The sequence below is a fragment of the Schistocerca cancellata genome, chromosome 1 (genome assembly GCF_023864275.1).
Source record: "Schistocerca cancellata isolate TAMUIC-IGC-003103 chromosome 1, iqSchCanc2.1, whole genome shotgun sequence".
Lineage (NCBI taxonomy): Eukaryota > Metazoa > Arthropoda > Insecta > Orthoptera > Acrididae > Schistocerca > Schistocerca cancellata.
In genome coordinates this window covers 493,089,157-493,111,260 of record NC_064626.1, presented here as the reverse complement: position 1 = coordinate 493,111,260, position 22,104 = coordinate 493,089,157, and the positions used below count along the sequence as shown (strand labels likewise).

The window sequence follows — 22,104 nt, the reverse complement described above, 5'->3', positions numbered from 1 at the left end:
GGTCTCAGATAGCTGTGCATGCAAAAATGGCTGAAGTAAGAGCCTGTTTAAAGTCGTCACTTTTTGTTGTCACTCTGGAAAGTGCCTTATAAGGTCATAACCAACATTACTTTCTGTGTATGATGGTTTCATTGGCAGTATACTTGGAAAATGGAACCTTGTAAATGCAGTCAGTCTGCAGAGGTAATTGCCTAGAGAACAGGAGTATCAGCAGACATTGAATGTATACAAAGAAGAGCAGTACCAATGATCACATGTTTCGTATGTGAAAGGAATGGGAAAAAGCTCTAATAACTAGTTCAGTGCAAAGTACCCTCTGCCGTCCTCTTCACAATGGTTTGCAGAGTATGGATGTTGGCAGAGATGTAGATGTATGGTGTGGAAGAATCCACATTAACAGTGTGCAGTTATATAAAAAAAATGATACTGCCAGTGTATCGTTGAAGTAGCCTACCACTGCTCAAGTTTCAGGACTAGCGGCAATGGTCACACCTCGAAAGATTAATCAGTTTGATCATTTTGTCTGATGAGGATAGTAGCAAACAGTGTAACATCAGTTGTTGGTACAGGTTAAATGCTCCAATAAGACTCAGTGGGTTTGATTCATCACTGGTCCATGCCAGCAAGCAGCGAGTTTGGAGCATAAACACACCATAAGGTTTTGTTGACCATGTGGACTCTGTGTACAGTGTTTTATTATTGCTACTGTCCACATCCCTTGTTGTGTTTATTCGATTCTTTCCACCAGTATTCCATAAGACATTTGTTCTAATGAGGTAACTCTTCACTCCATCTGTACAATTGTGTAAGGTACATGTACCTTCTGTGTGCCGTCAGCAACCCTGGGGCATTGTGCCATAGAGTTGTGTACAAATTTGTGTCGCATTTTTGAGCATGGTAGGCACAAGAAGCAGCTGTACCAAACCGACTTCCACTGTTAGGGTTCATCTTTCACTGTATGGGCTATTGAAGTTTCAATCTTGGTGATTGAGTTCAGTTTTTTGAGAATTTTGGATCGAGAGCCAGGGGCTGGTGTGTAAGCTTTGGACATGTTAGTGACCAGTATGCAGTGTGATGGCAAAGCATTGTGTGTCTACAGAATAGGCATATCAGCTTAATACCCAACACATCACAATCCTCTGATAAAAGAAAGTGGGCAACCTCTGGGCCCACCTGCCACACCCCAGTTCTATTAAGCTGGTAGAGCTACCCAGCGACCTGCTGGAACTGATTTGCATTTCATTATCGTCTCGTAGTAATTCTATGGAACACAGTGATCAACCTTCATACACCCTTTACAGCTTGTATGAATTTTAAGGGTTATTACCTCACAACGTACCAAGAGAGACTCCAATAAAATAAAACCAAAGAATTGCTAGAGGGCACCATTGTACTGCAATCAGTTCATCACAGATAGAGAAGTAGTTACCTTACAGAAGATCTGTCTCCTTCCTTTTTTACATTTGGAGAACTTCATGACTACTGGATACCCTGAAAGCTGTGAAAACTTATTTACCAAATCTAATGAGGCATTTTAAATTCTAGAGATTTGTGTACACTGTTCATTGTATGGTAGACTTTCCTGCAGTAAATGCGGATTATAAGAATGAGATGAATTTTCCATACAAGTCAACACCAAAATGTGTTAACTGTCTGGATGAGTAATCCATTTAGAATACTGGATGGAAAGCGCAACAACAAAAACAATCAGTTTTTGACAAAATACACTACTGGCCATTAAAATTGCTACACAACGAAGATGATGTGCTACAGATGTGAAATTTAACCGACAGGAAGAAGATGCTGTGATATGCAAATGATGAGGTTTTCAGAGCATTCACACTAGGTTGGCGCCAGTGGCGACACCTTCAACATGCTGACATGAGGAAAGTTTCCAACCGATTTCTCATACACAAACAGCAGTTAACCGGCGTTGCCTGGTGAAACGTTGTTGTGATGCCTCGTGTAAGGAGGAGAAATGCGTACCATCACGTTTCCGACTTTGATAAAGGTCGGATTGTAGCCTATTGCGATTGCGGTTTATCGTATCGCAATATTGCTGCTTGCATTGGTCAAGATCCAATGACCGTTAGCAGTATATAGAATCGGTGGGTTCAGGAGGGTAATACGGAACGCCGTGCTGGATCCCAACAGTCTCGTGTCACTAGCAGTCGAGATGACAGGCATCTTATCCGCATGCCTGTAACAGATCGTGCAGCCACGTCTCGATCCCTGAGTCAACAGATGAGGATGTTTGCGAGACAGCAACCATCTGCACGAACAGTTCAACAACGTTTGCAGCAGCATGGACTATCAGCTTAGAGACCATGGTTGCGGTTACCCTTGACGCTGCATCACAGACAGGAGTGCCATCGATGGTGTACTTAACGACGAACCTGGGTGCACAAGTGGCAAAATGTCATTTTTTCGGATAAATCCAGGTTCTGTTTACAGCATCATGATGGTCACATCCGTGTTTGGCGACATCACAGTGAACGCACATTGGAAGCGTGTATTCGTCATCACCATACTGGCATATCACCCGGCATGATGGTATGGGGTGCCATTGGTTACACGTCTCGGTCACCTCTTGTTCGCATTGACGGCACTTTGAACAGTGGACAGTACATTTCAGATGTGTTACGATCCGTGGCTCTACCATTAATTCGATCCCTGCGAAAGCCAACATTTCAGCAGGATAATGCACGACCGCACGTTGCAGGTCCTGTATGGGCCTTTCTGGTTACAGAAAATGCTAGACTGCTGCCCTGGCCAGTACGTTCTCCAGATCTCTCACCAATTGAAAGTGTCTGGTCAATGGTGGCCGAGCAACTGGCTTGTCACAATACGCCAGTCGCTCTTGATGAGCTGTGGTATCGTGTTGAAGCTGCATGGGCAGCTGTACCTGTACACGCCATCCAAGCTCTGTTTGACTCAATGCCCAGGCGTATCAAGGCCGTTATTACGGCCAGAGGTGGTTGTTCTGGATACTGATTTCTCAGGATCTATCCACCCAAATTGCGTGAAAATGTAATCACATGTCAGTTCTAGTATAATATATTTGTCCAATGAATACCGGTTTATCATCTGCATTTCTTCTTGGTGTAGCAATTTTAATGGCCAGTACTGTAATTTAATTAAATAGATAAAAAATCTTCCCACCAAGCAGCAGCAAAACATACACATAAAAGAAGTTTATAATTAGGCAAGCTTTTGGTGCCAGTAGCTCCTTTTTTAAGGCAGAAGAGTTGAAGAGGAAGGAAGAGGGATGAAGGAAAAGGACTGGAGAGGTCTAGGAAAAGGGGTCTTTCCTTCTTATCCCGTCCAGTAGGTCTACCCTGACTTGTGGTTCTGGGTGACTTTCCTAAAATCTGCCCCTTTTCCTAGACCTCTCCAGTCCTTTTCCTTCACCACTCTTCCTTCCCCTTCAACCCTTCTGCCTGAAGAAGGAGCAACTGGCCCCAAAAGTTTGCCTAATTATGTAAGTGCCTAATTGTGTGTGTTCTGCCGCCGCTTGGTGAGTTAATTTTTTATCTGTCTAATTAAATTGAATGAAAAGTGTATAACACACAGAATAAAATTCAGGCACTTCTGCCAAAAAAATCTCTTGCAGCAAAGCAAAATAAATGTTAAAACCTATGTAGCATCCCATATGTATGGCCTCATTTGTCACGGCTTTGACAAAACTGGTATCCAAGGTTAATGTTGCTACACAGCTGAAGACTTCAAAGACTAGCACAGATACCTGCACCTGCTAATGTACTAGCAAGATAATACATGTTACATTATCCACACTTAAAGCTAAATTTACCTCTGGTTCAACAGGAAGGCAACAAGATATTGCTCTAACATTAGAAGAACATAGCACAAAAGCACCCCCTTCCACACAGACAACACCTCATAAAAGTATAGAGATACCTGCAGGAAATTATAGGTAAAAACAAAGACAACTGCTAATATCCTGCTACTCCAGCAATATGGAAACGTATGAGGAGAGGTCAGCAATATTATTTTTATGGCACATAGTTTAGCTTTAGACTGCTATGACTGCAGTAGTCACGGCAGACATACCATATGGAGATGTAGTGTAACGTGGCTATCTAAGGAGTATCCTTTTCCACTATGAGCCTTTGGGACAGCTTAAGGTGATCATGATGTCTAATAACTTACTAAGTAGTAAGTCAGATGGATCCACTGTGCATGCTCTGATCTGTGGTTTGTGCAGATGGCACATGAACAGTAGCAGCAAAGGACAGTGGCAAGCCTTGACATGAGGTAGGAGAAGACACTTGCTATATGGGCTCATTTATGCTTTTGGGCAAAGACTTGGTGATATCCTGAACTCCTAGGAGAAAGAAGGCCACTGACAATGTCAACGGGGATGCCAAGCAAATGGAGGACATGATTACGGACTTCTTTTATGCATGAGTTGAGAGTCAGATGTACATGTTATGTAGATGATGATTTAAAAAGCTTTTTGTGAGCTACCTGATTTGGGTATCGGTCTATTACTGAGTTGAAGAGTTAAAATACAGAAGAGTTTGTATGAAATAGTCTAATTCATTTAGTAGCTTGGAACAGTTAATACTTCCTTACAGCATCATCCTGCCAGGAAATGAAGTCCATAAGAAGCAGTAGTTTGTGCATGGATGCGGGACGGATTAGTTGGACCACAAGAACTACCAAGAAAGGTGACAGTATATTTGCAAGATTTATTAAAGGTGACATTCATTGAGAGAGTGACAAATCCAATGCGACTGTGGCGTATCACACATACCTGTATAAGGTGCATTACATTATAATATCCATTTGCCCTATACAGGAAATAATGATCCATTCTGGTGGGAGATTTGATTCTAGAATAAAACAGATTTTTTCTGGACCGGGACTGGGGCTTTGACTTTTCTTTGACTTTCCCTCCATTTCCACATCCAGATATGGTGAGGGTGATAGTGTGACCATCAGTGAGTTGGGCAGCAGAATGAACATGAACATCAGCAATATTATTAGCCTTGTAAAATAACAAAAGTTGTTGGAGTACTTGTGGTTTCATTTGAACTGTCAAATGCCGAAATAGTAGGTGCTGACAATGCTGATTTATGGATCAGCAGTGTTGATGCTATGGACAGTCCATCATGCTGTAGTGGTATCCACTTCCACAGGCCATTCAACTCTTTCTACAACAAATCACACACTCTGAATTTCCTGTCACAGTATCAGCATCTGCTGCCACAATTCAATGAATTTCATGTCCATGATGTGTTAATAACATGTAAAGATTTAAATTCCTCATTACTGTTTTGTCATAGTCTGACACAAATTATGTAGGTCAATGCTGTGATACCAAGTCGATGGTAGAAAGTGAACATTATGTCTAAAAGTTATATGAACTCAAATCCATATCAATGAACAAAACCAGAATTATCCTAAACAGCCACACACAAATAACACTTAGTTGCAGGTCAAAATCCAGGTCTAGGAACTCGTGTATTTAAGAATCTGCTCATAGAGGTTTCAAAGATGCGATACCAATTGTTGATCCACCCACCAGGGTGAAAATTTATTGCTTGTAGAGGATGAGTGGCCATCACATTTAATGTGTTACTGTGATGGCCAGTGTCATGCTAGCTGGAAGCAGAACTATGTACCACACAAAAAATATTGTCAACATTCTGACGAGTCTGACACCATACTGCTGGAACGACAGACTATTAGGAAACTCATTAAAAACATCAGATTTCAGAGTACTCATGCTTTCACAATGAAGCATGTATAGATCAAACCTTACTTGAATAAACTGAAAAACTTCTGTACTTCTTTCCACAAGGTTTGATGTTGTTCAGCAAGGCAGAGAGGAAGGGGGTAAGCAAATCCCCACCAATGTCATAAGTGCAAAATCAACAAATTCAGAGCTCACACAGATGACATAAAAGCACAGGAAAAATCATAAGACACATTCCTACAGGAAATGCCTTTCCAAGATTCTGTCAGATTTACAGGAAGATTGAACTTGGCAGTGAAAGTGCAAAATGCACCACTCCAGCCCCAGCAACGTCACCACTGACTTACAAGCTATTCGTATGTTGCTAGGATCATCATACAGTTGATGTATCTACCAACATTTGCCCTTTGTGATCATTTGCTTACCTCTGTTTCTGGTTTTAATGTATACTGTGAACTATGTAAATTTCTACTTAAGATGACAAGAAAAAATTCTACAGTTACATAATAATGCAGCAGCCCACACATCGCAAACATCACACCTGAGAAATCTCATAATATATGAGAAACACACTTTATAATATGAACTATTTCCCAAAATATTTTATGCAGAAAATAAAGACAAAATGTGACTGACAGCAGTGAATGTTATTTTATAATGAACAACACCCATGATTGTAACAAACAAAATTTAATGAATAATAAGATAAGTTGCACTTGTGCTAATAAAACACGCCTGCAGCAAAGAAACCGTAGGATGGATCTCATGAATGAATTGTATTTAAAATATTTGAGGATTATTTTACTTGATATAATGGTACACATACATGGATTTTCAAATTAAAAAAGAAAAAAATCCTGTTTCTGCCATATTTTAGCTTACGAATATGCTTACAGTAGATGACACAACCCCTTGTTGATCCAGAGATATTATGTGTGTGTGTGTGTGTGTGTGTGTGAGAGAGAGAGAGAGAGAGAGAGAGAGAGAGAGAGAGTATAGTTAAAAAAAAAAAACATGGAAAATCCAGAATGGAATGTAAAATATATTATGGAAAGAATAGTTGCTACTTACCATATAGCGGAGATGCTGAGTTGCAGGTAGGCACAACACAGAGACTGTTGGAAAGTGAGCTTTCGACCAACAAGGCCTTCTTCGAAATTAGACTACACACACACACGCACACAACCACGCAAACACAACTTGCACACACATGACCACAATCTCTGGCAGCTGGCTTCAGCTGCCAGAGACTGTGGTTGTGTGTGTGTGTGTGTGTGTGTGTGTGTGTGTGTGTGTGTGTGTGTGTGTGTGTCCTTTGTCTAATTTCGAAAAAAGGCCTTGTTGGCAGAAAGCTCACTTTCAGACAGTCCGTTTTGTTGCGTGTATCTGTGACTCTGCATCTCCGCTATATGGTGAGTAACAACTATCCTTTTCATTGAATTAGTATAGTTTTTAGAAATAGCATGCATGTAATATATTAAACTTATTGTTGTAAAATGATGATTCTTTATTCCAGGTTAAAGAAATGTGTGCTTTACATGCCCTCAACAATCTCTTCCAAGAATGTAATGCATTCAGCAAAGCTGAATTAGACGATATTTGTTACTCTTTGTCTCCAAATGACTGGATAAATCCTCACAAGTCATTCCTTGGACTTGGGAATTATGACATAAATGTAATAATGGCAGCACTTCAATTGAAAGGCTGTGAAGCAATCTGGTTTGACAAGAGGAAGTAAGTAATTTAAACTGAATAATGATTAATTACAATTAATAGAATGAAATGTACAATAGTTAGTCATTTTTTATGAGGATAACTCTTTTTTTCCTTTTATTCTCTAGATTAGTGGTAGTTTACTACTAAACTGTTTGCCATTAGTATGTATGTGTTCAGAAACTATTATGACCTTCTTATAACTAAATACATCACTTTCTGACATTTCCATTAGCTTTTTGACAACTTGGTTTTGCTGCATCTCCAACCTTCACTTTTTCAAGAGAGAGACTTTTGAGAAAATTGGCTACTGTAGAACACGGACACATTTTTTACATTATTGCTTTTCACAGTTTGGCTGTCAGGAAAGATTCTTCACAAATAAAGTCCTTGGAGAACGAGACAACAAATATTATTGTGCTGACACGTTGTGTTGTCCTGCTAACAACACCTTTGATTGTGTGGAGCATGAAAATGACTTCAAAAACGAAAATGTCATGGCATTATTAGCATTCCTCTTAAAGGGGTGGGATTTGTTTACACTGATGGTGCAAGCATACCGGTCTAGAGCCCAAATGCAATGGTTCCAGACACAGCAAGGTGATAGTGAGCAGTCCTGTGACTAGTTCAGAGCAAGCAGTTTAAAACTTAAAACTCAGAAAGATTTGTGTTGTGCTATTTCAAACAAATAAGTGACCTATTTATGCCAGAAAGATTCATTGGCAGCCACATACCAAGTGAAACATGGTGTGCAAAATTCCTTGAGGTTTAGTTGGATAGCAATATGAAATTATTTCAATATGTGGACAAACTAATAAAGTTCAGTTTACCATGTTTCATACTTAAAAGTAGCTTTAAGCATTAATTTGATGACAAGGTTGCCTGTTTATTGTGCATACTTCAACTCTGTTTTCTCTTAGAAAGTTCTTCTCTGTAGTAATTCAACTAAAATAATATAACTATTCATTCATATTGAAAAATATCTTGGAATTCTTACACACACTATTCTGTGGCATTTGTTGCTAGTAATAGTGATCATTTTCATCTGGACTGTGATTTACCCAACCCCAGTACAGGACACTAGAATACTCCCATGCAGACTTTATAAGCTTGTTTAGGTTTTAGTGTGTTTCCTACATTTTGGTGTGAAGTTTTTAAATGTGCCTACACCAGACAGAAATAAGAAATTGAGAGCCCATATAATAAACAAGAAAACTAGGAACAAACCTTATTAAACTCTCTGACAAATGGTCAGGCTATACACTCGAGGATTGAGTGTGGGCATGGAGATGGCTTTCAATTTCAATCTCTCTTTCTCTTTCCTTTTATCATCTCTGGATGGAAGCTAGTGCTTACCAGTATAATTTGTTTGGCCTTCTACTTCCTAAGGCAGGATCCCTTTTATTGTTCCCCTTCATCCTTGCAACAGGTGGTGCCCTTCTCATCTTGGAGTACGAGTGATCCACCCCTCCTTTCAAATATTATCCAGCCTATTTGTCTTTCCCCCTTGAAGAAGAAAATAATAATTCCAAAAGTTAAGATTACATTTTTCACTTTTGGATGTGTCTATTGCCAGAACTAGATGTAAAATACTGGCCACTGTCTGTGTAGATAGAAGCAGGCACTGCAGGCAGCTTATGTAAAGTATACTAACAACCAGTTATAGTTAGTGGTAGTGTAGGACTAGCTTGCAATGATAAAATTTGGACAGTTACTCAGAAGTGAAGAGATTCAGATCTCAGTGTTTCCAACCTTGTTTACTTTCTCTGTAGTTTCCATAATCCTCTCTTCTGAGAGCTATAATTGGTACTCAACCTCATCCAGCTAAGATAGTTAGCATCCCCAAATTACTTGAGAGTTCTGTGATGTATACTTACGGAAAGGAAGTGAAGTGAAGTGAAGAAATTAGGACATTTTAAAAAGCAAGGCTATCTTTGTAATTCTCCCTTTAAACTGTGTCAGGGGGAATTAATTCATCAGTCAGATTTTCTTTGTTGATAAATGGCAACAGTACCATGATCACACAGACACTCACAAAAATTTGCTTTTGGAAATAGAAGTACCTTTATCTGATGAAAGAGGAAAGGAAAATGATAACTACGTTTCTCATGGTGACAACATTATATAAAGTGTTGCTGACCTTTGTGACATTTCAAATTGGAAATTGGAGGTAATCATCAAAAACTATTTTATACTTTAATTTGACAAAGCCAGAAGACTGAAAAATTTTAAACAAGAGAAGAAAGGAGTAGAATAAGAAAACAAAACAACATGTAGTAAGTGTAAGAAGTCAGTCAGAACACAAAGGATGACAAGATAGGATGAGGGAGAAACAACAAAATCTGCTCAATAATATGCATTGTGTTTACTGCCCATTCAGCATGAAAGTAGCCAATTTTTACCTTAATGACGGAAGAAATTTTGATCGTTAGTAATTGCCTAACAAGGAGAGTAGAGTCTAAAGCTTGTGATCACCAGAAGATTCACTATTGTGCAGGACTGAAGCCGGGATATTTTTGCAGTCTCTCATGGCATGAGGCCCATATCCTATTCTAATGATTCTCTCTCTCTCTCTCTCTCTCTCTCTCTCTCTCTCTCTCTCTCTCGTGCGCTCTTTCCCCGTCTCTCCCTCCCCTCTCTCCCCCTCCCCACCTCCTCCCTCCCCTCTGCAATCCCATCTCACTCCCCCCCTCCCCAACTCCTACCTCCCTCTGCAATCCCATCTCTCTCTCCCCCCTCCCCACATCCTACCTCCCCTCTGCCATCTCATCTCTCTTCCCACCCTCCACATATCCTCCACCCCTCCGCCATCTCATCTCTCTCCATCACTTCCCTCTCTCCGCCATCCCATCTCCCTTCCCATCGCTTCCCACTCTCTGCCTTCCCAAATCCCCCTCCCCATCGCTTCCCCCTGTCCCCCTCCCCCATCTCACCCCATCGCTTCCCCCCATCTCCCTTCCCATCTCCCCTCCATCACTTCCCCCTGTCCGCCTCCCATATCCCCCCCATCGGTCCCCCTGTCCGCCTTCCAATATCCCCCCCCCATCGCTTCCCCCTCTCCGCCTTCCCGTATCCCACCCCATCGCTTCCCCCTCTCCGCCTTCCCATATCCCCCCATCTCTTGCCCCTCTCCGCCCACCCCATCTCTTGCCCCTCTTCGCCCACCCCATCTCTTGCCCCTCTCCGCCCACCCCATCTCTTGCCCCTCTCCGCCCACCCCATCTCTTGCCCCTCTCCGCCCACCCCATCTCTTGCCCCTCTCCGCCCACCCCATCTCTTGCCCCTCTCCGCCCACCCCATCTCTTGCCCCTCTCCGCCCACCCCATCTCTTGCCCCTCTCCGCCCACCCCATCTCTTGCCCCTCTCCGCCCACCCCATCTCTTGCCCCTCTCCGCCCACCCCATCTCTTGCCCCTCTCCGCCCACCCCATCTCTTGCCCCTCTCCGCCCACCCCATATCTTGCCCCTCTACGCCCTCCCTATCTCTCTCCCCATTGCTTCCCCTCTCCACCTCCCCTTTTCACTTCCACCTCCCTATCTCCTCCCTCCCCTCCCATCCCTCTCTTCTCCCTCCGTCTCTTCTCCCTCCGTCTCTTAACCCCTCCCCATCCCATCACTCTCTTCACCCTCCTTCGCCTTCCCTCCCTCCCTCCCTCCCTCCCATCACTCTCTTCACCCTCCCTCTCTTCGCCTTCCCTCCCTCCCTCCCTCCCTCTCTCTCTCTCTCTCTCTCTCTCTCTCTCTCTCTCTCTCTCTCTCTCTCTCTCTCTCCACCCTCCTCCCCTCCTGTCCCTCTCTTCTCCCGCCCTCTCTTAACCCCTCCCCATTCCCGTCTCGCACCCCCCTCCCTCCGTATGCCCGTCTCGCCCTCCCCCCCTATGCCCGTCCGGCTGCCCCGCCCCCATGCCCATCTTGCAATGCCCCCCCCCCCTCCCCCGTATGCCCAGTTAAAACAAGTCAACATTTCTAACTGTTTGAAAGAGAATTTTTACTGGCATGAGTTGTTTCCAGAATTAATAAATTAAGGGATCTCTGAGTAGAAAAGAAAGAAAAGGGTGGGGGGAGGTAGAAAGTGATACTGTTGCATAAAGTATCATTTAGCTCCAGTGAATTATTCAGTCTGTTGAACATGGAGTTTGGAATAGCAATTATTTATAGGTACTGCAACCTATGCTCCAAAACATTAAAGAAAACATGTATAGAAAACCCTATACTGAGTATGTACAAACTAAGTGAATGCAGAGGAAAAAGAGAAATCAGCAGGAAGTGTCCATCATTAGGCATCTACTATAAAGATACTGTTTCATAGTATTCAATCTTTTCAGCATTGTTGTTTTTGCCTTAGGGAAATGAGGAAAAATTGATAAAAATAAACTGAAGTGCTCACAAGGTTAAGTTGTTTCATCCAGCAGGTATGAAAGAAACATACATATAAAATGTTCTGTATTCATGTATGAAATTGATACATATTCCTTTAAAAAAGAGGTGGCAGTCTTTCACCTACATACATTGCCATGTTTGATATGGTGTCCTGCCCACTTGTGTCTTACAGGGTGCCTAGGATGATGCTTTCTCGGATAACTAAACAACTATTCAAGCAGATCATATTAATGTTTTTTTATTACAGTAAGGTAGATTGACAATACCTAACTTTTTGGGCAGCAAGCAATTGGTAACATACAAATAATTAATGTCCCTTGCTATATACAAAATTTCATGCACTTTAATCACAAAAGGTCATATGGATCACAAATCACGTCTCTTCTAGTGCGCGTCTTCCAGTCCAGACCTGCTATCCATTCTTCCACTGTCTGGCCGAGGCTGGCAGGAGCAGTGCTTATATTCTCTTCGGATTCAGGCTGCTCCTGTCGTGGTGCGGCCCTTGTCAGCATACTATTAATTGATGTCATGTCACAGCCTTCTCTTGTGTTAGGTTCTTGATCTTTGTGCCAGCACTTGTCATTATGCCAGAACATTGAAGTCTGATTTCAGTCCCTTTTCATGTATCTGTCTGGAATTTGACTAGAAATGAAATAAAGTGAACATCACTATTGTTGACAGTGTTGATAAAGGAAGGAACTATCATTTTCATAAAGTTTAATGGCGGTATGCTATAATGTCAAGTAAAAATAAGTATTTACTGCTGTCATCTGCATAACACAAATGTGCAAAACTGTATGGATAGTGGCCGGCCAGAGTGGCCGAGCGGTTCTAGGCGCTACAGTCTGGAACCGCGCGACTGCTACAGTTGCAGGTTCGAATCCTGCCTTGGGCATGGATGTGTGTGATGTCCTTAGGTTAGTTAGGTTTAAGTAGTTCTAAGTTCTAGGGGACTGATGACCTCAGCAGTTAAGTCCCATAGAGCTCAGAGTCACTTTTTTTTTGTATGGACAGTGTAATGTGTATTTAGAGAAGTATCATTGTGTGTGACAATTTTCTTTTTTTTTTTTCCAGAGATCCTAAGTGTTTAAATCTTCATAACATTCTTGGTTTTATACTAAATGTGCCAAGTGATTACAAACTGGGATTTGTGTTACTCCCACTCCGTCGCCGTCATTGGGTGGCTATAAGAGAGATACAAGGAAGCTACTACAATTTGGATTCTAAACTTGAGTGCCCTCAGCTTATTGGAAAGGTATTAAGAAAATAGAAATTGCCTATTACATGCCTCCTGCATTCCTTTTTTGTAGTCAGTAAATATTTGCAAAGTGTTTTTTCCCTGCTCACTTTACAGTTGTGTCATAAAGAAAAGCTTGTATCCATTCATCTTCTTCACAACCAATGCTTCTTTTCCACCAGAGAATTCCAAATGGTGTCACATTTTTGTTTAAATCTTAATTATTCTACTATGTGTTGACTATCAAAACTGAGATCTCTAAGTACAATCCGAACAAGAATTTATAGTTCTGTTCCTGTAATGCACTGATAATTTTGCCCAGCCTTACAAATTTTCATGAATTATGTCGGAGCTCCCTTTCCATATGAGATCATTTCTGTTTTAAAGACATTAAATTCATTTACAGTTTTTATTAGTCTTCTGATGTTGGTATCAGTAATACATTTCATAGCCAAGTGTCATTTGATGACAAGAGTATGGTAGATAAATTTACACTTTTTGCTTTCATTGAGGTTGTTGATTTGGTTATTTCAGTAAGAGTTTTAAAATTGTTAGCTGCTTGCACACTGAAAGTTCAATGTATCTTTTTGTAATACACTTACATACTATAGGAAAATTTATTTATCCAGCCTACTGTAGTTGAAGTTTCATAAGCCGGACTTGGAGTGGAGAGCCAACAGTAAGAACCTTCTGCAAGACATGATCAGAAAAGAATTATCGCTAGTTACATTATATTGGCTACCATTAATCATGCAACCAAGCAATGTCTTTCGTTATATCCACCCCCCCCCCCCCCCCCTCCCCAGTGGCCTTGAGTAAGCTGTATTTACTACTGTATTTTGGAAATTTATTGAAATACACTCATTAGCAAATCTGGAAACTATACAAATGGAAGCTCAAGTCATACAGTTCCAACCCACAAAACATTATGGATTTTCAGTAGCTGAGATACTGATGTCAGAGTCATGATTTGTCTCTCTGGATTTAGATTTTCCTTTCTGCTGTAGGAGAAACGTGCCTCAAACACACATATATACACACGCTCACTCACATGCACACACGTCTCCCTGTATTGTGCTCATTCGACTGCCAGCTCTTCCTTGGCCCACTGTGAGAGGCGTATGCATGTGAGTGAGTGTGTGTACACTCGCTGACCATGAAAGAGCTGGCAGTCAAATGAGCGCAGTACAGGGAGACAGGTGTGCAGGTGTGTGTGTGTGTGTGTGTGTGTGTGTGTGTGTGTGTGTGTGTGTTTTCTCAGCTCAAGAAGGGAATTTCATTCTGAAAGCTAGCAAAGCAAAGCTCTGTACATTTTGTTCTCGTATCTGTCGATAGTGCAGTGCTTCTGTCTTTTGGTGAGTTGTTTCTTTATTCCTAAAATAATTCGTTATTCTCAACCAGAACTTTTTGTGCATTGTTAAAGATTTAGATTTTATTTGATTTCCTCTAAACGAACTGAGATAATTGCCAATACTGTTGCTTCACTACAGCCACAATCCATCACTTCTTCTTAAAACACCCTAGAGGGTAAAGATTTTTTTCCTTCATAATATTGTTTTGTTGGAGTATATAGTACAAAGAACGCATAAGCAAATTTATCAGTGTGACTGTGAGGTGTAGCTTTCAGTTTTTATTTCTCACTTGTTTTCAGTTGAAAATTACTACTTTTTCCCCCTCCTTCAACATGTATTTTGCTTTGTTCTTTTCTGCAACCTTTTGAATCAATTCTTATTTAAGATGTTCTCATTTGTGTTTGTAACAGGCACCAGAAATATTGCTGTACTTGCAGCAACAGCTGGAGTGTAAAGAAAAGGAACTCTTTGTGGTGGTTGTTGCAGAAGTGGAACAAAATCAGAGTTGGCAAGTGAACAATGACAATAGTCAGGCAAACAGTTCAATTTGTGAAAATGGTGTTGGCACATCAGCAAGTGATGGAAGTGCAAACTGTGTGTTGAGAACTTCAGAAATGCACACTGTTAACTCTTCACAACTGAGATAGCATTAAGACTGTTTGGTTCTTAATGTCTCATTGATGTTCATTGAGAGTAGAGATAAATAAATATATATATATATATACACTGTTGTTCTCATGTTCAGAAGTGTAACATTACACAATTTTTCTCATGAAAGTGCTGGTTGAGTGAATGTAGTACAATTTGGTCAAATGTGTTTTATCTTTTTATTACTGGGTGTTGTTGTAGAAAGGTGTTAAAAGTATGTGGGGTATGGTGTTAAGTTTGTTTTAGCAGTTACAACATGCCTCAGATTTATATTGAAACTTCAGGGCATCACAGTATTAACATGTTGAATTTTGTTAAAGTTATATTTATTTTGTTTTTCTAAGTTTTGTTTGTGAATAGTTTGTTTTGTGAGACTGCAGAAATTTTTATATGAGTTGAAATAGTTTATCAGAAAAAGTGCCATTAATTTAATTAATAAATCAGTAAAGAGATATTTATTGAATCACTTCTAGTAATCTTGTAATTTATATCATTAAACTGATGAGATTACTAAATTGCATTTTCTGTGTTTAAATACCCAAGTTCCAAACTACAAGAGGAAACTGATGGTGCAGGTCTTTTGATGATAATTTCTATTACCTTATTCGCCGCTTGCCGTTGTGGATTTTAAAACCAGTCTGGAATTTCATTTAATGGAATGTGTGTCCTTAACTAGAAACTCAAATGGCGCATTGTTGAAGCATGCTGACATGTGAAGTTTCATGTTTTGTCTGTCAGGCACACAGTGATGGTACACGTGATAGAATGTTAGCTAGGTAAGGTAGATGTTAAAAGTTGTCCTAGTGCTCACACAGTTGTGATGTACCAGGGCAGCTGTGATGATAGAGGTTATCGTATTTTGTGAGATTATACATACCTTCCTTGTATTAAATTAAAACAAAAAGTAATTAAAACAATTAATTATTAATCAAAACAAGAAAACTAATATGAATACAGGTAATTTGAATGCAGTATGCAAACACACGCATTTCTTCACACTAATAATCTTGCAACTTTCTCCCATTCTGCAGCATACACAAATACAGTTCCTACTGTTGACTTTAACTCTGTATTTGCATTCATTTTATCAGGTTTTACGAGGCTTTTTGAGCAAAATCAACTTGTTATTGGAACAAGTCACTGCAAATATATTCCTCATAATTTTAGTAGACCTTTCATTGAACTGCTCAAAAAAGGTTTTTTTCTGTCTGTATCTTTCAAACACGTGTGAGCTTAAATACAAGGGAAAAAAAAAGAAATAAAAGGATAAACATTACAGAACTAAAAGACTAACAATACTATGAAACGAAAACACACACTAACTTAAATAGAGGCATTCTTTTTGAAAGTGCTGATCTGTGAAATTAAAATCCGCTGCTGAGTTACGTTTAATACCATGTTGCTCCCTCTCATGCCTTGAACGTGCTTGGATCTTGCATCCTATTCTTCAAAGACAGCCCTCTTGAGGTTATCCAGTGAGTGAGATTTTTTTCTGTATCAACCAATGCAGCTTTTAACTAGTCATAAGTATGTTCAGTCAAATTAATATCAGCAGTTACCACAAGCCATTCCATTAAGTTGATTTGTGCTTGCTGGGGGAAGGTATTCACTTGCTGGATGTATAATGGTATCGTATAACAACCTGGCGTCACGGTGTTCTCAAGCCAAGTGTATTAGGGTTGCGTTCACGCCACGGCTCCGTGTCCATGCACCACAGCATGCGGTGCGTGTGGGTGCAGGCCTGCGCATGGCGTGCGTCCCGTGTGCATCGGCGCATCCGCACGTGCATGCATTTTCGTCTTGGAAGACTGACCAGTTGCTGAAATGGTGCCTTGAGAGCTGACAATAAGTTAGAATATCCCATCCATATACTTCACAGCCCTCAAATTAGCCTCGGTAGTGATGAGAGGCATCTGACATTCATACATGATACCAGCCCAAAACATGACTGTCTGACATCACTGCTTGATCCTTGCCTAGGACATGCATTGGCACCTGGTCACTTTCACAGTCTTGTATAACAATCATCTGGTGTTGTATAATCCTCCATCGATTGGTACAAAGAGCCTGATGCTATCGATGCAGAGTGCATTCCAGGTGGTCCTTTGCTCACAGTCTACATACACCAGACTATTGGAGTGTTTGTACTGTTGTTCGTACTGGATGCCTATGTGTCAAATTCACCTTGTAGTAGCGATTATGGACTATCGTCTATATCGACAAGGCCTTCCTAGGTGCTTCCAAAAGGCCATACTTAGTTCTGTTGTATATTCCATGTCGAATATATGAGGCATAATTTTGTCATCAGCTGATGAGGTTGACCACAATAGACCAGGGTAGCCACTTTAAAATTTTCTTGATTTTTTTTTTTTTTTTTTTTTTTTTTCCCCCAGAACTTTTCCAGAATTTTATTATATTTTGCCCAAATAGTCCGTTTAGGGATTGAAACTGAATGTGGAGCATGCTTTAAATATTCGGTATTTTCTTTTTCTTTTCTTTTTAATGATTGCTGATTTTGTATGTTAATGTATAACTGAAAATACCTAACATACTTGAGCAGACTGATATTTCGTTGTACCACCAAATGATGAAATGAACTTCAGTACACTGAATAAAGCGTAACTTATGAGACAAGGAATGTTCCAGATACGAAGCACTCACATTTTAAATCAATACCTAAAATAAGATTAACTTAACTGGTTTGAACATCAGAAATTGTGATAAAAATGGAAAATATCACTTTTTTATTCATTGTGTGCAAACGGTGAGATAATGATGTACATATAAATTTTAAGTTTAACTAATGACGTATTGCTGGCAAAATACCTACAATTTAATGCAAATCCAGAATTTACTCACTTTCTGGAAGTTTTGTTGTGAACTAGTATTTAATAAATTGATTCATTTGGTGATATGGAAAGTGTAGTTTCTTATATTTTACTGTTACTCAAACAAATATTCCATGGAGCAATATACTAGTCACATTAACACACATATAACTATATTATGTGTATACAATCTTCTCAGCTTAAACAAAAACTTGAATTCTATTTTGAAATTACAAAAAATTCTGCAAAGTCTGAAATGCACAAAACTCTAAGGAAGAAAGTTTTGCGTAACACTGCTTTTTAAGATCTTGTATTTTTTCTTCAATAAGTCTCTCTTCCCTTTCAGTTTCTGCTAATAATTTTAACTTTTCCATTGTAAGAAGTTTAATTTCTTCAGTAGATCTCTTTTTGATGCTCTATATTTTCCTATTGTTCTCTTTTTTTCTCCTTTTCCCATGAATCCATATATCGAGAATGAGCAGTTTTTCACTGCCTGTATCAATTGTTTCATTATTTAAACATTTTGTATCCCTCCAGAAGAAATAATAGCAATGTGCCTTTGATCAATTAATATTTTTCTTTCTAATGTTCTGTGGTGCAGTCTGATTAATAGAAAACACCTGTTGCAATAATGCGTTCCCATGAGGAAGTATGGAAGTAAATCATACCAAAGGAAACTCCTCTTCCCCAGATGAGCTTAAAAGTGTGATTCAGTGAAGATCCAGTCCACTTTTCTTTAGTTTGTTCATGGACATTTCTTCTTGTATTCTGGTTAGTGGAAAAAAACTCCTTAAATTGATGCTTAACATTATCAGCCTGCATTCCAGAAAGTTATTAGTTCCCAACCAGAAGCTGATGGCATAAGTGTAAATGAGTGGTTGCTTTTGCTTATTTAAATGCCACCAAATTTGGATCGAAAAATTAAATTCCCTTTGGCAAAGGAAATTTTAATAATGTCAAGTGGTTGCAAGGCTGAAATGTACAGAATATTTTCATCTGCTACTCAGTAAAACCTGTCTTAGTGAGCCGTGTAATGTGAACTCCATTTCTAACACTTGCGCCTAGTAGTGCAATTCAATCATTTTAGTGCCTTTCATACGAGATCTGTATATCATAACAAGTGCATAGTTTTTAAAGCTGCAAACTAAAATTTCAGCAATTGAGAAAAAAAACCTTAATTTTTTTTCCTGGTACTTTACAGTTCCCTGATATTTCCAGGTTTTTGTAGTTTTCAGGTTGTGTGGCCATGCTGTAGCTGCTTAATGTTTGCTGGCTCACAACATTGTTTGAATGCTAGAATTATTCACTGGTGTATGCAGTTCCTGTGCTGACAACCCTTTTTGCTGTAAAGTGACAATTTGCACACTGCCTAAGCTTTAAATTGCTCTTCATGGCATGTTGGTAGAACATTTCTTGTTCATGTTGTATGAATAGTGTTACTACTTCACCATATTTGTGTGTAAACTAGTGACAAAGACCTCTACAAAATAATTTTTATTTTCTTGAGATGCATTTAAACTTGAATTTGAAAACCTGCAGTTTATCGCTTATATTTTTGTGGACAGCAAATGGGCCTCCTTCTTTCATCATTAGCCAGGGAATCAGTAAAAACTTGAAATCTCCTTTCCAATGAGGCATATTGCAAGATTGTTGAAGCTTTTGTGGCCACTTGTTGACATTCTGCTTCTTGACTTTTTCTGGGAATCTTTGCCTGACACTTGGTCAATGATTTTTCTGAATTCTCATGATCTTGAACAGTTGTTACTGTGCTTCAGACGTAAGCTGCAACACCTGGAGTGCATTCTGAGGAGCAGTGGATGATCTACCAGTTGCATCAAGAGTGTCATGAAACCCATCATTGATGAAGTTGACATGTCAGAAGAAGAAATGTTGTACACATCCTTCCTGCCATAAATCTCCAGGGCCGTGGACAGAATCAGCCGTATATTGTGCAAACATGACATAAAACCAGTTTACAGACTGTACAAGGAGGTCAGAGAATGTCTCATATCAGCAAAGAACAAGAGGAACTAATTTCAGGGATCTGCATACAAATTGAAAAATCCAGTTGGATTGAACAGCAATCCATCAGTATCAGGATCATCAAACATACACAGTATTTCAGTCTGGCACAGAGGGAAGAATCAGCCATGGCCGAGCATGTGCTGTGTGAGACTGAAGACACAATAACATTCTCAGACATGCAGGTTCTTGCTGTGTAGTAGAGCTTATTCGGGGAAAACATAGAAATTCACGAACATGATGATAATTAAAAAAAAAAGGGGGGGGGGTCAAGTTAAATGGATCCTGGATTTCTGTGTTGCAGCAAACAACCACTGCAGGTAAGAAGGAGAGAACCACAAAGGTATTGATGAGGGAGCTAGTGGTTTTAAAGCCTGTTATTAGGGTGCGACCTACACTACTAATAAGATTTTCTTCAGTGTTGCCGGAGTTGACCATACACCAGTGCTCTAAAACTCTTGCATTTATTAGAGAACTCTCCTCTAGATCATTATAAATTAATAGGCAGTTTAGTAAAATAATTTAAAAATAAGTATACTGCATGGATCAATCCCATAGAATTAATAATGTTGTCAAAACAAGATAATTGTAGGTTAAATCAAGTAAATGTTTATTGAAAATAAATTGTATATTTGAGAATGGTGGCCTTACACAATTGTGCATTCAAATGAAAGAAAAGATAAATAACAATTAATGAGTGCAGCAGAGCAACATAAATGGAACTCATGTGCAAAATTTGTTTACACACACACTCTCTCTCTCTCTCTCTCTCTCTCTCTCTCTCTCTCTCTATCTATCTATCTATCTTATCTAAGGCCAGTGAAAATTTAAAGTAGGAGTCTGCTCTCATCTAAAACTATTCTAAGTCAAATTAAAAGTTAGTGTTTAACTAGCACAACTGCTTCATGGCCCAGAGTATTTAGACTGCCACCAACAAATCCACCGATACAACACCACTTGCAAAATATTAAAAGCCTCTAATGGTAAGTCTATGGACCAAAGAGTGCATGTGTTCTACTGATAAACCTTGAATACTTTGTGATGATTGATTCAGTGAATCATTGTTAAATATAGAAACAATGGCCACACCATTCATAACTCAAGGATGTTTGCACACCAAGAGAAATGTATGTGTTAACATAAATGCAAGTTCTAGCCAATTCTGTAAGTTCCACTGTTGTATTAGACCACAAATGACATCTGTGTAACGTCCCCAATCTGTTGAAAGTATCAGTTGTAGTCACAACAGTGTTCTGTGTAGTTGTGAGTGCATTATATGAGAACCAACTGAGTTTGAACATGGGAAAATTATTGGTGCTTGTATGGTGGATGCATCAGTAACCAAGATGGCAGGACTGTTTGGTGTTTTAAAATTCATGGCACTGAAGATTTATGCCGCTTACAGGGAAAGCAGTGTTGCAGCACTAACGTTTGGGATAGGAAAAGTCAGTTTTGGTGCAATATTTCTGAGCGTGCAAGTTACAGCCAGGTGTGGGCCTGTTTACAGTGAGTTAGGCTCATCAGCAGTTGAGAAGTAAAATAGAGGCCACAGGGGTGTAGAACTGCCAGGAAAAGTACACGCAGTGGTTTGCGTGGTGCAAGTCACAGGCAGAAGGGGCCCACTGGCCAACCTAAGTGTTATGAGTACGTGCCACAGAGTGGTGCGTTTAGCAGAACAGAGGTGCACAGTCACACATAAATAGGTGCCGGTACACTAACAAAGCATTCAAGTGTGGCATCTCTTGTGAATGGTGGAGCGTGTCGCACCACTGGCTACACACAGCAGCAAATGGGGCACCAACGTTCCAGTCCACGGCGGGGTGCTGGTTTGATCCTCTGAAGCTGACGCGGGGTCCATAGCCAGCCAGCGGTGGGCCACTCCACAGCACGCTACCGCAGGTAACCGTATTGGCTCACAACATGCACCAGAGACATCCAGGGCTAGGGCCACAGATACAGCTGCCGGATCGTGGGTGCTTGTTGTCGCCGCGATCTTAGCCAGGCCAGTGAGGGAGCATGCCACTGGGCTGCCATACAGTTTCCCGATAAGTGGTGCTCAGGCGGCAGGGACAAAGACCACTGAGTCGGCTGCAGGCGCATCCTGACGTCACCGCAACTCTGCTGCCATATAAGGCCGCGACACAGCAGTGCGCTGCATGGGTCACTGAAGCAGTCATTCCGCACCAAGCTGTTTCGCAGACAG

General features: G+C 40.3%; 1 protein-coding gene and 1 long non-coding RNA gene across 6 annotated transcripts in view; one reads left to right on the top strand and one right to left on the bottom strand.

Annotated features, from left to right (window-relative positions):
• Positions 1–15,530, top strand: part of LOC126177911 (josephin-1) — a 53,885-nt gene extending 38,355 nt beyond the window's left edge. For 4 of the 5 annotated variants that reach the window (XM_049924494.1, XM_049924491.1, XM_049924493.1 and 1 more), the window contains 3 exons: positions 7,239–7,456; positions 12,889–13,069; positions 14,814–15,530. In XM_049924494.1, the coding sequence (XP_049780451.1) occupies positions 7,239–7,456; positions 12,889–13,069; positions 14,814–15,050 (636 nt within the window). In that variant the 3' untranslated portion in view covers positions 15,051–15,530. The remainder of the gene's footprint in view (positions 1–7,238; positions 7,457–12,888; positions 13,070–14,813) is intronic. The other variant, XM_049924492.1, reaches the window with a different exon arrangement.
• Positions 12,037–22,104, bottom strand: part of LOC126177978 (uncharacterized) — a 184,405-nt gene continuing 174,337 nt past the window's right edge. Inside the window, exon 3 of the long non-coding RNA XR_007535905.1 lies at positions 12,037–12,456. This is a non-coding gene — a long non-coding RNA (uncharacterized LOC126177978). The remainder of the gene's footprint in view (positions 12,457–22,104) is intronic.